Source organism: Triticum urartu, chromosome 7, assembly GCF_003073215.2.
Source record: "Triticum urartu cultivar G1812 chromosome 7, Tu2.1, whole genome shotgun sequence".
Taxonomy (NCBI): Eukaryota; Viridiplantae; Streptophyta; class Magnoliopsida; order Poales; family Poaceae; genus Triticum; species Triticum urartu.
The window spans coordinates 201,710,773-201,726,567 of NC_053028.1; the positions used below are offsets into that span (position 1 = coordinate 201,710,773).

The window sequence follows — 15,795 nt, forward strand, 5'->3', positions numbered from 1 at the left end:
CACCAAAGTCAAGGTAATCCCGATGTGACTGAGAATCACACCAGAACATGTTCTTCAGCTTTCCTTCTGCGTCAACAGTGTGCTCAAAGAAAAAGTCTGGATCCCTTGTCTTTCTCGTCATCATGATACCAATCGCAGTGTCCGCATCACCCTTTGCTAGCAACTTCATTTTCTCCCTGTAACACATGTTATAAAGCTTCCTCCTCCCGAAACCAGCCAGTGCATATGATCCATACCTACTAACGAAGCTGTCATAAATCCAATGTTTTTTGAGCCCAGCATCTGCCATTGCTAAGATCTCGAGCTTCTGGTATTCCTTTATCTGATTATGAGATCGAAGATATATAACTTCATCCGGTCTAGCAAGAGTGTGACTATGATCATCGCTGAAACTGCTGACATACCAAATGGAGCGCTCTCTGTCAACCTTCACAGTTAGATGGGCCTCGCAATAGCACCGAGTCTCCGCTCTCAGCCTGCGCTTCTTCCCTTCCATGGTACAAAACTTGGCCTGTCGTTTCCTAGACCTTGAACAGAGAAACCTCCTCAACCGCCTACATGCGTCGATACCCTTACTATATTTCAAGTTGTCCTTCCTAATGCTAAAGCCACGCTTTTTGGCATAGTCGTTATAGAAATCATATGCCTCCTCGTCTGTCCTGAACGTCGTGGACATCACCGTCCAATGCATGTTCAGTGATTCTTGCTGGTATTCATCGTACCCAGTATCAAAATTGCACTCATCACCATCGGCATCATCATCGTTTTCGCACACGTCACCATCCTCTTCCTGAAAAAAATACAAACAACCGTATATGTCAGTAAATAGTTGTATAAGGACTATCATATGTATTCACTTTCCACTACTTACTTTGCTCGAGCTGTCATTATAAGATGCATCGATATCGTTTTCATCATTGGCATCATCGAAAAAATTCCACTAATAGTACCCTTCCACTTCCATCTGCGCAAATTGTAAATATGATATGTAAGACTTGATGCGTATTTAATTTCACTTTAAAATAACCTACATAAATCTAAACCTACATGGCTTCCGCTTTCAGCATATGAATCATCTACATCCATATCCTCATTGTCATCATGCCCTCCTATCTGTGCACAGTCAAACATGTTATTATCATCGCGGATGCTTGTATTTAATATGGTTGAAAACATGCAGACCACTTACATTGCCACTGTAAGACTCATCCAAACTCATATAATTTTCGCCGTCATGTTTGTCTTCATCCAATGACAATGATCCGTCGTCGCTACCGCCATCATTACCGTCATATCCTATTTCAGCCTCAATCTATACATGTTCATATATAATCAAATATACATTCAAACATCACGTAACATTTTCTCAATTAAAATCCGTTCTTAAATTACTATGCCAGCGCCTCGCGTACCTTGTTGCCTTCGTCAGACATGAGGCGGTTGTCGTCGGATACGAGCTGCCGGCGGTGGAGGCGTCTGCCCGACTGAAGCGGTTGTCGGTGTAGCGCACAACGCGTACGTTTTTTTCGTCGGCCAGGTACTGCCGGAGATGGTGGCGGCGGCGGCGCGAGCGGAGGCGGATGAGGCGTCTTGAAGATAGGGTTCGCCGATCGTTTTTTTTTATCACTCGGGTGTGCATGTGGACGTGGGCGCGTACGGGCGGGCGTACGCGACAGTGCCGTACGGCGACGCAGGCGCGCCTACGGCGGGTGGGTATTATTATACGGCGTGTGAAAATGACCGCCCCTATCCTTTATACGTCTTGGGGGGTGTTGTACCGAAGACCACCTCTTTTCTCTAAACCCCGCCGAGTGTAGATGGAGCGCGACACAGGCTGAGGTGAGCGGCGGCGGCCGAATGCCAGGCACAAATGCACGACCACCTGGCCGCCCTCCTCCGCGGCGGCGGCGGCGGCCGTCACCCGCGCGCAGTCCACGGCGCCGCCGCGAAGCTCGGCTGCCTCGCCTCCATCTACCTCTGCAACAACCTCCTCCTCTCCTACATCAGCGGCAGCCTCCACGCGGAAGCACGCCGCCTGTTCGACGAAATGCCCCAGCGCAACGTCGTCTCCTGGTCAGTCCTCGTCTCCGGCGCCTCTCGCCTCGGCGACCTCCGGGAGGCCTTTCTTCTCTTCTCCGACATGCTTCGTAGCGGGGAGCGCGGAAGCTGCGACCGCCCCAACTCGTTCGTGCTGGGCGCTCTGGTCGCCGGGTGCGCCCGTGCCAAAGACACCGTCGCGGGCTCGCAAGCGCATGCCTCCGCTCTCAAGTTTGGTGTGGCCGAGGACGAGAGCGTTGCGGGGGCGCTGGTGGATATGTACTCCAAGTGCGGGCGCGTGGACTCGTCGTGGCGGGCGTTTGCGCTCTCGCCGCAGAGGTGCGTCGCCAGCTGGACGAGCATAATCAGCTGCCTTGTCAACCAGGGATGTTCAGAGCACCGTGATGCAGCAATTGCCTTGCTAAAGAGGATGCTGCTCTTGAAGGTTTGGCCAACAAACGCAACGTTTTCTTGCATCCTCAAGGTATTTGATGCACCCGAGTTGCTCCCTGGTGGGAAGCAAATCCACGGCTGCTTATTGAAGATGGGAACTGATGTTGATCCTGCTTTAGGAACCGCCCTTATAGCGATGTATGGTAGATGTGGTGGAGTGAATGAGATGGCTAGGTTGTCTTGCCGGATAAGGCATGATGCCTTCTCCAGGACTTCACTTCTTGTAGCTTTTGCACGGAATGGATGCAACATGGAGGCAGTTTGGAACTTTCGTGAGATGGTCATGGAAAATATGGTGATTGATCAGTCAGCTGTAACTAGCCTACTGCAGGTTTGTTCATCATTGGGACAGCTGAGAATGGCCAAGGAGGTCCACTGCTATGCTCTGAAGACTTTCTTTAAGCTGGATACATTACTGCTCAATGCAACCATCACTGTTTATGGAAGATGTGGGGATGTCATGAGTGCAGAGATTATATTTGATCGTTTGGAAAACAAAGACATTATATCATGGACGGCATTATTAACTTGCTACACACAAAATGATCTTGCTCTGGAGACACTCTTGCTCTTCAGGGAAATGCTTCGGAAAGGCTTAGGATCTCCCGTCTTTTGCATTACCAGTGTGCTAAGGGCCTGTTCTAGCACCACAAATTATGCTGTTGGGTGGCAAATTCACTCGAGGGCGGTGAAGTTAGGAATTGATGATGCCAATTCAGTTGAGAATGCCCTTTTGACTATGTACGCCAAGTGCGGAAGTGTTCATATTGCACTGAAGATTTTCAATTCAATGAGAAGTAGAGGCATTATCTCGTGGAATGCACTAATCACAAGTTTTTCACAGCATGGAAATGAGGTGGCAGCCATTCAGCTATTTGATCTGATGCAAGAAGAAGCAGTTTGTCCAGATGATTACACTTTTGTCGGGTTGTTATCATCTTGCAGCCGAATGGGCCTAGTTGCTGAGGGTTGTGAGTATTTCAAACTGATGAACACCAAGTACAGTGTGAAGCCTAAGATGGAGCACTACACATGCATGGTTGATCTTTTTGCCCGCGCTGGAAGATTTTCTGATGCACTCGAGTTTATTGATGCTATGCCTTGTCATCCGGACCAACTCGTGTGGGAAGCTTTGCTAGCTTCATGTAGGACTCATGGTAATGTGGAGTTGGGAAGGCTGGCAGCAAAGAAGATTCTTGAAATAAGACCAGATGATCCTTCACCATACATTACATTATCCAGCATTCATGCTTCAATTGACATGTGGGAAGAGAAGGCTTGGAATCGTACTGTGTTTGATGTCCAGCGAGTAAGAAAAGATGTGGGAAGTAGTTGGGTTGCTGGAGAAGAATTTTCAGATAATACATGCGATGTATTACAAGTTGGAATAACGTAAGATTGGTGATGCGTTGATGTGTCGTTTTCTACACATCAGGTGGAGTTACACTTGATAGTTGTATTGAGGCATAATGGACTCAACCGTGTGAGATTGACTGACTGCTTGCCGCGGTTGTCATGTCTGGGAATTGAGCCCAATGTCATATCTCCACTAGAAAGATGACTTGGTACGAAGGACAAGATTATTATCCTTTATATGCCTAGGACTTGGTATCTTAAGGTGAGATACTCTGTTACTAACAATGTTGTAAACTGCAAACAGAGTTCTTACCACTATGTACAATTCTTGTATATTGTCAGGTGAGTTTTGATGTTATTGGAAATTTAGAGGTGTAAACCCATTATTGGAAGCAAATGCAATGCCAGGCATCAATACCCTTTTTTGCATTCAACCTCTAATGGAAGGTCAGTATGAACATTGCCCAGCTCTTCTTACATATGCTCTCTGATTTGTAAATTAAGTTGTAATATGCTATTTTTGAACATATATGCAGCAAAGAAGACACAATGCTAATGTCAGGTTAACTGCAACATCAACAATCTGTATACCAGGATCTCGTATGTGCTTACTATTCAGTATTCACAATTCAAAACACTGGAGCTTCACTACTGAATATATGTCAGTATGTGATGATGCGTGCGATCTTGTTGAGCTTAGGGATGCAAAGTGGCGTCCCACGTCAGCCCGCTTCCTTAAGTTGATAAAAAAAGAATAAGGCTGGCCCCTATTTGCTGTAATCAGTACATTTTATACTGGCAGCTTAGTTTAGTGGGCCTTAGCACGATGCCACTTTGCATCCCTAGTTGAGCTTGTAATGTAAGTAACTTATTAGTCAACTGCGAATTCTGCTAGTCATATTGATCCTTGATTGATCTCTTTTGAGGTAATTTATCCATGACTGGGCTACCACTAACTAGATATAATCATATTTCCCAGGTAGCCAAAATACAAGATGGGTGGAACAGTCAACAGAAGAACTGTAGAGCAACTATTTTTCGAGTACTTGGATCTCATGAAGTTATCTGACTTCAGTTTACATTATACCAGTACCAATTCTTACATGGAAAACTAGTTGGAACTTATGTGCTCTATGTATATAGTGTTATTATTTGCATATCACTTCTCCTCTCCAAACGGTACATTTGAATGCGCTTTATTTGTCACACCAAAAAATGAATTGAATTATAGTAGTGTAGTGCATGCTTTCTAACATTAGTTGGTGTTACATCTGAACTGTTTGGGAGTTTTGCAATCCTAGAGCGTGCTGCAATGACGCCCCATGCTGTTAGTCCTCTTCGACTTCATGAAAAGGAAGTGGAACAACCTTCACAGCTCTGAACTTCCCTGCATTGTTTAGGTGTTCGTTCTCCAGCCTGACATAGAAGTTTTTCATAATGTTCTTTTAGTGTAAATTCAGGCTTGTATATCCCTCACAATGAAAAATTTAAGACTTAGGATTCACTGGCAAAAACTTTACCTGTAGAAGTTCCAAAGGCCCCGTCGAATCACCTCAAGAGCTGCCAAAAAGAACAGAGTTACTCTAGAATCCAGGCTTCCAATGTTAGGGTGGATGACAGTTTGAAGCCAAGCAAGCCTCAAAAGAAGGTTCAAACCCTGTAAAATGTCAGGCTCTCTGTAAGTACATGCAATCTTCGCTCACAATTTTTCGATGCAAACCTTAATTATTTTAGAGAACATACCATGGATATGAAATAAACGTATTTTTGTTTAAGTATCAGATCGTTACGAAGCCAAGGGTTTTTGGAGTTAAACTGTAGAAGACCCCAGTCCTTGACAAAGTCCCAGTACAGTTGGTAGATAGTGGCGACACTTGACACGATGACGACAAGTGACAGCCATCCAGCACTGTTATCATTCTCATATGCCACTTTTGTTCCTGCAGCAAGCATTGCTGACACGTACTTCCCAAGGTTGACAATGTGGTTTATGTCCCCTTCGTCAAACCACCTCCTTGCACACTGTCAGGACAACCGTAATGATAAGAAAGAGCATTAGTACCTATAAGAAGTCTGAAGAACAGACATTATGATGTGGTAAGTGATGCTCAATCTTGTATACCTGCATGGCTCTCCAGTAGTAGGGCAGGAAGGATACTGCATAAGCCAAATCTCTAAAATGTTTCACTCTTGTGCAGTATCCATAGTCTTGTGTCTTATAGCTGCTGGTTATGTAATAACATGCCAGGTATTCCAGGGTCCTAAGCAGCGGTACCTATTTTCCAGCAAATCATTACTTTATTAGTCATTCCAAATTAAACACCATCATTGCTTCTTTACGCGCTACACTGTAGTAATATGTACTCCCTGCATTCACTATTATAAGATGTTCTAACTTTCTTCTGAATTGGATGTATATAGACGCATTTTAGTGTGTTTGTTCAGTCATTTCAGTCCGTATGTAGTCCATATTGAAATATCCAAAAACATCTTATAATAGTGAACGGAGGGAGTAGTAAATATTAACTCAAATAAACATTCATGTTGACAAAAGAAATTATTGATGCTGATCAGTTCATGTTGAAAATGGACCCCACTGAGCATTTTGGTTTAAGCTAGCATAGCTGAACTTGACAAACATTTAGCTTCTATTATTCGATTACCTGGCTACAAAGCTGATCAGCCATGAAGAAATCAACCATGACAACCTGCATATAAACATGAATTTAGCTTTTTCTTGTATGGAGTTTGATAGGATTCTGTCCACTCATTTAAAAAAAAATGCTCTTAAGCTATAGCAAAGTACCTTGTAAAAGGGGGTTAGAATGATGTTTCTGATCGCTATTAGGAAGTGATAACGACTTGATCGGTAAAGGATTTTGAAAGGGCAGACCAATACTAATAAGAACACCTGAATAAGTAGAAGCATCAGCCTCTTATGGTTATAGCAACATTGACAATAAACATTACATATGTAACGTTAAATATAGCATACCAGAAGAAGGCACCCTGGGATTGCTTGGACTGTACTTGAAGAATACCCTTTGACAATGAGTATCAGGTGTGCAAACATGACACCAACAACAATCGTCATAGAGGTAGTGCATATCAAGAACACATCACGATACTTGAGCTCTTTCGTAGGTGCAAATTCGAATATGAATGCGTAGTTTATGCGTGTCTTTCTCCACATGAAAATGTTGCATCCATAGAGGAAGAGATGCAGGAAGAAGAGGCTGAACATGCTGCAGATCGGGATCGTTTAATATCAGTACTGGATCATTGAGTTTTAGCACCTTTTGTTTCTTAGGAGTATAGTAGCAATTGAACTGACATGTTGGGTGCTTACCTAAGGACAGGGTAGGATGTTGACATGTAGACCTTGTTTGACTGCTGAGTGTACATCCCAGCTATGTGCGCCATGATACAGTAGCCGATAAATAATGCTACAAAGGCACCAGTGAATAGTCCTGAAAATTTGACAGTAGTGCATAAGGAATCTGAAATGATCTTGATGATGGAATTGGAACAGAATGCAAAGCTTATAAACAACTATTACCTATGAAAAATGTGGTAGCATGTGATTCTTCTTTCTGATTTGGCTTCAGATACTTCATTGCTTTCCTTTTGTCACCACTTGCGAAATGTCTCACAAACAGCTCCTCGACATCGTCCATTAGCCTGATTGCCTATTAAGAGGAAGTTTTCAGTCAGAACTCGGAACCTTTGGAGTTCTATTAGAATTACATACTTCAGATCTTCTCAAGGCCACTGTATTGTTGAAAAATACCTTGTCAGAGCTATTAAAGTAGGAGCTCTCCACGACTTTCAGGTAAATTGTCTGCACTTCCTTTGCTGTAACCTGCAACACGAAAAAATGTTTTGTTCTTTCAGCGTTGCTTATATGTGATAACTTTCAGGCAATGCAATAAGGAGAGAGGCATTGGCAGGAACCTTGTCAAATTTCTTCAAAATCTTCACAAAAGCCAGCATGTTCAAGCTCCTGCAACAAGAGTGCTTTCCCCGTCAGTACCCACTCGGTGCACAAAGCAGAACAACATACCATGTCATCAGCTACACCTACCGATACGTCTTGAGGTACCCCAAGCCCTTGTATAGCTCAACCAGGGCTCCTCTGATCATCTTCTCTGCCTGGTGCACTTTTTTCTTGTTGATGCTCAACTTCTCACCGCCATCACCACCATTCCCCCCAGTCTTCCTTGACTGGCTTAGCATGTCATCGAACAGAAGTTCACGGATGGCAAACACGGTCCTCGATGGCGTGGTGACTGGAATGTTGATCCTCACGCTCCTGCCCTGGCAAGTGACCGCCCTCCCCGAGAATGTCCTCAGCTTGTTGGCAGCTTCTTCTCTCGGCTTCTCAATCCTTCCCGAGTCACCCAGACCTTCGGAGATGGAAAGATGGTCCTCCCCTTCATCAGTGTTCTTTGCCGTAGCATCGTCGGCGAGCTTTTCTTGACTTTCGTGTTCTTGCTCTGTAATGCCCCTGAGGGATTGATCTCCTGCAATTTTGGTGGCAAGCCACAAATCAATTTCTACGCGACTTCAAAGCTCGAAGAACTCACTCATGGGGTGTATATGTGATGGGGAATGGGTGTCATCCACTCATCCTTTTGTGGAACGAGTTGGTATGACACCATTCAATTCCTCGTATGCTAAATTGCTAATAGAAGACTAACAATGAATAACTAGCACCTGGCTGATGAAGAAGCATCTCAGCATGAAACTAAATATGCCTTTCAATTGCACGCCAAACCCAACAACTACTGGACTAATTTGGATACTCCAACCAGGATTGCCTCGTCCAATTCTCCCTTCCAATTGAATAAGACTACTGGACTAGTAGCCTTATTTATGCATGTTTCAAGATCAGCTAGACAGCAGCAGCTGGCCTAATAATCAGCTTTTACCCTCAACTGGCTTAATTAACAAGCATATCTAGGACATATAGTGGCATGCATTTATGTATGTATGTAGTATGTACACTCACCATGCAGGATAGAACAAGACACGGACGGGTCCTCCGGGTCGGCGCTCCCCGCCGCCGATGAGCCCCCGCGACGCCGCGCCTCAGTGACGGCGGCCTTGAGCTCGACGAGGATCTGCAGCTGCCGCCTGAGGCACTCCCCGCGCTCCAGGAACTCCCCCTCCTTCCTCTCGTAGAACCGGTTCACCTTGTTCAGCTGCTCGTCCAGCCTCTGGAAGAAGGCCCTCGCCGCCTCCGCCTCGGCGCCGGCAAACCCTGCCGCGTCCAGAACCTCCGTCTCGTACACCTCTCCGCCCACCGCGCCGTGGTTGCCGCTGCTCGCCAGCTTTCTGTGCACCTGCATTGCTCACGTACAAACGGAACATACGAACCTCATCTCAGTCGACCATCTCACCTGGAAAATAGTTTGCACGAGGCTGCACATGTGCGCTGCATACCTGTATGGCGCCGTGCTCCTTGTGGTGGCCATGGGGGTTGAGGAACGGGAGCCTCATCACCCAGTGGCTGGCAGCCACGGGCGCTTGGCACTGTGCCGGCCGTGGCGCCGCCTCGGCTCCTGCGGCGGCCTGCAGCTTCTTGATGTCTTTCTTGAGCAGCCAGTAGTCGACGAAGGCCTCCTTCCACTCTGGCACGAGCTGGCCCTCGAACTGCTTGGAGAACTTCACCATTGGCGGCCTCAGGGCGGAGCAGTGCAGCTCGCCGCAGCTGTGGTGGTGGCACCGGTGTGCGGGTGTCTCAAAGGAAGCCATGGGGTAAGGCGTACTTATATGAGCCGCATGCGACTGTGGGTTAGCAGCGTCCATTGGAGGGGAATTTGGAACTAGAATCTATGAGAGGGAGGGCTGAAGGAGACTGGGGAATTAGCTGTTGCTCATGTGGGGGTTTATGCTAGCTAGCTCCTGTCAATTGGTGATCACCAGTTGGGCGTAGTGTGTGTTGGTGCCTTGGGTTGGGTTGGGTTGGATGGATTCTCGCCGTCTCTGTTAGCTCCCCAGTTGAGAGAGGGGAGGGATGGTGGGAGGGACCTGTTTTATAGGATGGATGGATGGGGGGTCACTCACTCCATTGGACCAGCGACGACGATGGTGGAGGCTCTTAGGGTCGTGCATGGCTCTAGTGCAAAGAAATGTGTCCCGCAGAGGATGAAGAAATGGGCCCACGGGAAAAAGAGCTTGCACATGCCACTCGGTTCACTGGCCATTTCAGTGCCTCTTTTGATTCGCAGAATTCTGAAAACATAGGAATCCTGATACATTATTTTGGTTTGTTTGATTGCATCACAGGAAAAACAAAGTATTCCTTTTCTCGAAAAAAGTATTATTTTCAAGAGATTTGAGTGGATGCTATTTTTTATGGAATGTCGTATAGTATAAAGGAATCCTTCTGCAAAATTCCTATACGATTCAATCCTATGAATCAAACAACCATTGTAGGAAAAATTTCTAAGGATTATAACCATCCAAAATTTCTTCAAAAATCCTTTGAATCAAATTGCATGTGGTTGTGATCTTTTTTTTACAGGAAATAGTTCAACTACAGTGCAAAAATTTCTTACCTTCAAACGTGCAGGGGTCCCCTTATTTTCAGCTCATGGGATGACTTACGGACCCAGAATGCCATAAGCTGAAAAGAGGCATAGATTATGCACAACTGCGGAATTAAGCCCCTCTATTGACTTTGCCGTCAATGTGGTAAAAATTTACCCACCAGCTGTCATCTCCTATATCCTGAGAGCCAAGGCCCTTGCACAAATCTGTTGCCTCTTCTACTTTTAGGCCGTCGAGGTAGACCTTATAGGTTGGCTATTATTCACTGCAGAGTAATTTCAGCTAGTGACAACTGGGACTATTACACATTTACACTCTTCTACTTCTACCATGACTCGTTAGATATTCTTGTATGTTCTTGGACTCTTGCTGGAAGCTGGATCCTACCCTTCTTAATCACTCCTATAGCCGAATTTGCATGGACTCCATCGTGTTGGACTCTCTTAGGGCAACTCTAACAGAATGGCAGAATATGGATCATCAAAATCGTTGTGGAGGCTATCGCTAAAAATTATGTAAGCTCTCCATAGCTCACGCGCAAAATCATTATCGCTATAAAAGTGTCACCATATTTTCCTGCGTCTGGGACCCGTTTGTCATTGGGTAACTCTTTCATTGCAGTAGCTTCTATGTAGTAGATTCGAACTTGCTTTCAAGAAGTGAAACTGACCGAGATACGTGATTGGGAAATCAGTAAGTTTGCAGTTGAGAAGGTTGGTGATAGCAGCCATTCGTTGCCGTCTAAGGCCATAGCCACCACCCCGCTTTTGGCGAAGTTGATTTTTAAACTAGGCACGACTTTGAAACAGAAGAGGATAATCTTGATTGTGGCGATGCTCTGTTTGTCTGGCTCGAACAGAAGCAAATTGTGGTCGGTGCATTGAAGTTTGAAGGTGAGAAACTCCCCCTGGTATTAAGGTACTAAATTTGTTGTAAACAGTAATAGATTTGGGAGTACTATATACGTAACATAATTTTTCTTTCCTTTGTTGTTTTTCTGTGTGTGCAGCAAATTTGGGTGTCAAATTTATGCCACGTTTTATACATGTTGTGCGAATCTTATCTATCTTTGTTGAACATTTATAACTATTAGAAGTGCTATTATGATTTTAATGGACTAGTACACACCTCATGTGACTATTGCTTATAACATGCCATCGTACAATTAGGTATCCGGCTTCTACATTTCCTGATAAGTTAGAACTTCATCAAACACCCCACAGTGCCCTGTTTGGAAAGAAGTTAGAAGACGGCTATTTCAATATAATTATTTGGAACATTGTTCAAGTCCACACCAAATTATTTTATAAATGAAATCTTTTCCACATCATATGTGAGCACAAAATGTTTGTGAAGTGACTGACATTGCAAAGTTTTATCCAAAATAAAATCTGATTAATCGGTAACCCAACTAAACAATTCATACTTAATACGCTTAATTTAGTCTGTGATATTCGTCTGTATTTGTTGACTGTTAAGTCTGCCATTTTTTCTCCATAATGGAAGATTCTATTGATCTTATCACATCAGTCAAATGCATACGTTTTTTTCTTGATATATGCAGGTTATTCCTGGGCATGGGCCATGCTAATCTTGTTTGTCTCATTCCAGTTTTATCAGATTTCCGAGAAGGGACTCAAATGCACAGCTCAGCTGTCAGGATGTCCTCTCCTAAGATGCACCCTAAGCGGATTATAAAATTAAACACACAGAGCTTTGCTTTTAGTTGAAAATGAAGGGTCGGAATCCTTTTTAATAAATTATGAACAATGGAATTTTAAAGTGTATCCCAGAAAGAAGATGATAACTCTGCTTTGCAACTTTAAAATGATATCCTGCTATTTAGACAAAGCCGTTTAGTAGGATGGTCGTCAGAGAGTGGACAGCAAAAGCAAAATCCTTGGTGTTAATTAAGAAACAACTGCTTCTAATTTCTCGAACAGAAGATTGTGTCTATCTCTCCTGGAATTTCTCTGATATACCTTTAATATCTTTATATATCTTGTCCATGATCAGCTGCCTTTTTCTACCTAGATACTGAAGCAAATGACAAATTTGGTAAGCAGCCAAATATTAGGCAGACCATAATTTTTTCCGATCAGGATATGTTTCACCGCAAATGAACGTGTGAAGAACATATGAGTATATAAGATCCGCGTGGTTCATGTTTTACAGATTCAGCTTGTTTACTTACTTGGATTGCAGTTTGGAACAATAATGCTAAGAGTAAGTGGTTGGCAATGTAACTTTTGGTAGGTAAAATGTATAGATAAAGGATGTTTCGAGAAAGCGCTTAATAAAGGATGTTTGAAAAAAGCTTTTGGACTAGTCATCTTAACTGAGAGCAATTTTGAGTGCCCTATAGGCCTTAGGACTAGGATGGCTTAATCCTGTCAGCATCAAGATGTCATTTAAAAGGAACACAGTGCAAATCTTAGGGTCCATAGACCACACGGAGAGAGGGAGAGCCCTTTCAACTTTTCGGCAGGGTGACTTTTCACCTGGGGGAATATGTGATTGGATATTCTCATGCACCAGGAAGGGCTGCCCTCACAACCAATAGAGGGTTTCCTCAATGGTTAGCAAGGTGGTCATCATGAAAGCCATCCTGCATTGACAAATATATCCGAATTGCAATCTCTAAAGAGGTCTAGCTTGGTGTGAGTTTGCTACTTACCAAGTTTTTCTGCTCGATTTATTTCAAGGAAAAATAACACTAACTTGAAAGCGGTTGTTGGGTATAATAAGGGAATTGCATTTCTAGCGGTACAGTTCCACCTTAGAACATCAGGAACAAAACTCCATCCTTGCTCTTCAAGTTGGATATCCGGAAGGCCTTTGACTCGGTACGATGGGAGTACATCCTTGACCTACTCCGTCGGTTGGGATTTCCGGACCGCTTTCGGGATTGGGTGGCAGCCCTCTTATGCACGTCCTCTTCGCGCGTCCTCCTCAATGGTATTGCCGGGGCCGCCATCTGCCATGGTCGAGGGCTCAGACAAGGGGACCCCCTTTCACCCCTACTCTTTGTCCTCGCGATCGACCCCTTGCAGCAGCTTCTCGACATTGCCACAAGTCACAACCTGCTGCAGAAAATCCGAGGGTGTGGATCTACTGTTCGTACCTCCCTGTATGCCGACGATGCAGCGATCTTCATCTCCCCCTCACGGGAAGACGTGGCCAACCTTGCGGCCATCCTTAGTGCCTTTGGAGGGGTCACTGGTCTGTCCACCAACTTTCAGAAGAGCTCTGTTGTCGCAATTCGCTGTGGCAACCTAAACCTTGACGACATACTCCACAGGCTGCTCGCCTCGCGAACTTCTTTCCCATTGAAGTACCTGGGACTCCCATTATCCATCTGGCAGCTGAAAAGGGTGGACTTCCAACACCTTGAGGACAAGGTGGCTGCGAGGCTTCCTCCATGGCAAGGGAGAAACATCACCACAATAGGCCGGGCGGCCTTGGTCAAATCGGTCCTCACTTCACAAGTCGTCTACCACATCACATCCCTGAACATTCCCGCCGGCGTGCTACACAATGTCAATAGAATTGAGCGTGCTTTCCTGTGGTCAGCTCAGAGTCAAACTTCAGGTGCAAAATGCAAGGTCAACTGGGAGACTGTTTGCCGCCCTACGCATCTCGGCGGGCTTGGAGTGCTGCAATTGGGGAAATTTGCAAGAGCTCTAAGGTTGAGATGGCCGTGGGTGGAGTGGAAGGACCCGACTAGACTATGGGTGGGATTAGGAAACCCGTGCTCTGAGGTGGATATGGACCTCTTCTACGCCTCCACCGTCATTACCGTGGGAAATGGAGGGAAGACGCCCTTCTGGGAGGCACCATGGTTGAGAGGGAAAAAACCTAAGGATATCGCCCCCCTCATCTTCACAGCCTCCAAGCGAAGGAAGTGGGTGGTGAGGGATGCTCTGCGAGACAATGCTTGGGTGCACAAAATCGATCCTTCCATCAACCTAACGATTAACCACATTGTGGAGTTTGTGGACCTTTGGGTCCGCTTGGAGCAATTCCAGCTTTCACCGGACATTGATGACGACATATCCTGGAAATTTGAGGCCAACGGTGAGTATTCGGCGGCCTCTGCTTATAGGATCCAGTTCTTGGGCTCCACGACGACAACCATGAACAAGACTATTTGGAAGGTTTGGGCACCTCCCAAGGTCAAGTTCTTCTCTTGGCTAGCAATTCAAAACAGGATATGGACGGCGGATAGATTGGAGAAGCGAGGTTGGGAGAATTGCGGTCTATGCACCCTCTGCAGAAGGGCAAACGAGACGTCCGCGCACCTCTTCTTTCGGTGCAGATTCACCTTGCGCGTATGGAGATTGGTAAAGGAGTGGCTTGGCCTAGGGGCTCTCGAGATCCATCAATGGCAGGCGGAGCGCAGCATCAAACATTGGTGGACAAACATGTCGAAGCCCAATACGGCGAACCGGAAGGCCATGGCTTCCCTTACTATGCTTGTCGGTTGGGTCATCTGGAATGAGAGGAACGCTAGAGTTTTTAGGAAGAAATCAACGCCCCCCTTCTACATTCTAAAACTAATCCAAGATGAAGCCAAACTTTGGGTCACGGCAGGAGCTAGGCATCTGAGCATTATCATGCCGCGAGAGTAGTTGTTATTTTCCCTTTTATTGACGGACGGGCTATGTTGTGGAGCCACTAATTTGTACTCTAAAACTCTCCTCCTTTATTAATGAATGAGGCAAGTCTTTTGCCTCTGTTTCAAAAAAAAAGAGGATAATTTTCTTGGAAAAAGTTTTCTAAGAAGGTTTCTAAGATAGTGGAATATGTTCCACCATAGAAAACAAACTCTCAATTATGGCCCAAACAGCCCAAATTAGTATTCTATCATTTGTGGAGCGTAAGCAGTGTGTATACATGTAGATAACATGCATATGTTTAGAAGGTGTTTGCTGCTGTGAATACTTGTGGATAACCCGCGGTGGGTCAGATATACTTTCTCATTTGTTTTCAAAAAGAGAAATACTTTCTCATAAAGAACATCATTTATACATAACTATATTGACTAACATAGTGCGTCCGTGCTCACCAAGATATGATCTCTTCTTTATTTCACAACCCTAGTATCCATGTTTCAAATACTATATAACTAAATAGGTGATCTCCAATAACTTATTTTCATTCTGTTAAAACATGAAAACACGCAAGGGAAAAGCCCAAGTCGTTTCCTTTCTTTTATGCTACTCTATATTCAACACAAATATAACTATACAATAATCAAATACAATAAATCACATATATTTTCAGTTTCAGTTATCATATTAGTGATCTAAATATCCATGTTTCTTTCAACTAAATCTCATCGAAATATATTGTAACGAATTCCGATAGCATCGCGTAGGGTATCATCTAGCA

The 15,795-nt window shown here is 44.8% G+C and overlaps 2 protein-coding genes and 1 non-coding gene across 4 annotated transcripts; 1 reads left to right on the forward strand and 2 right to left on the reverse strand.

Moving 5' to 3' along the window:
• The first annotated feature begins 1,768 nt into the window (after window positions 1–1,768).
• Window positions 1,769–4,967, forward strand: LOC125518806 (pentatricopeptide repeat-containing protein At1g74600, chloroplastic-like). Of its 2 annotated transcripts, XM_048683673.1 has the most exons (4): window positions 1,769–4,108; window positions 4,189–4,293; window positions 4,383–4,705; window positions 4,826–4,967. In XM_048683673.1, the coding sequence occupies exon 1, from the start codon at window positions 1,871–1,873 to the stop codon at window positions 3,884–3,886; it is 2,016 nt and encodes a 671-aa protein (XP_048539630.1). In that variant the 5' UTR covers window positions 1,769–1,870; the 3' UTR covers window positions 3,887–4,108; window positions 4,189–4,293; window positions 4,383–4,705; window positions 4,826–4,967. The 2 variants fall into 2 exon arrangements, with proteins under 2 accessions (XP_048539630.1, XP_048539631.1); XM_048683674.1 differs by lacking the exon at window positions 4,383–4,705 and having other exon boundaries at window positions 4,826–4,956.
• On the reverse strand, window positions 4,868–9,848 carry LOC125518805 (phosphate transporter PHO1-3). Its single transcript, XM_048683672.1, has 14 exons — window positions 9,292–9,848; window positions 8,858–9,191; window positions 7,931–8,369; window positions 7,801–7,849; window positions 7,637–7,708; window positions 7,406–7,535; window positions 7,196–7,316; window positions 6,842–7,091; window positions 6,653–6,757; window positions 6,510–6,554; window positions 5,969–6,121; window positions 5,590–5,868; window positions 5,367–5,503; window positions 4,868–5,262 (listed from the first exon to the last, which is right to left on the reverse strand). The coding sequence occupies exons 1-14, from the start codon at window positions 9,655–9,657 to the stop codon at window positions 5,175–5,177; spliced, it is 2,568 nt and encodes an 855-aa protein (XP_048539629.1). The 5' UTR covers window positions 9,658–9,848; the 3' UTR covers window positions 4,868–5,174.
• Window positions 9,849–11,934: 2,086 nt separating this feature from the next.
• LOC125526081 lies at window positions 11,935–12,037 on the reverse strand. The gene has a single exon (XR_007291547.1). It is a non-coding gene; the product is annotated as a U6 spliceosomal RNA (small nuclear RNA).
• Between the last annotated feature and the right edge of the window lie 3,758 nt (window positions 12,038–15,795).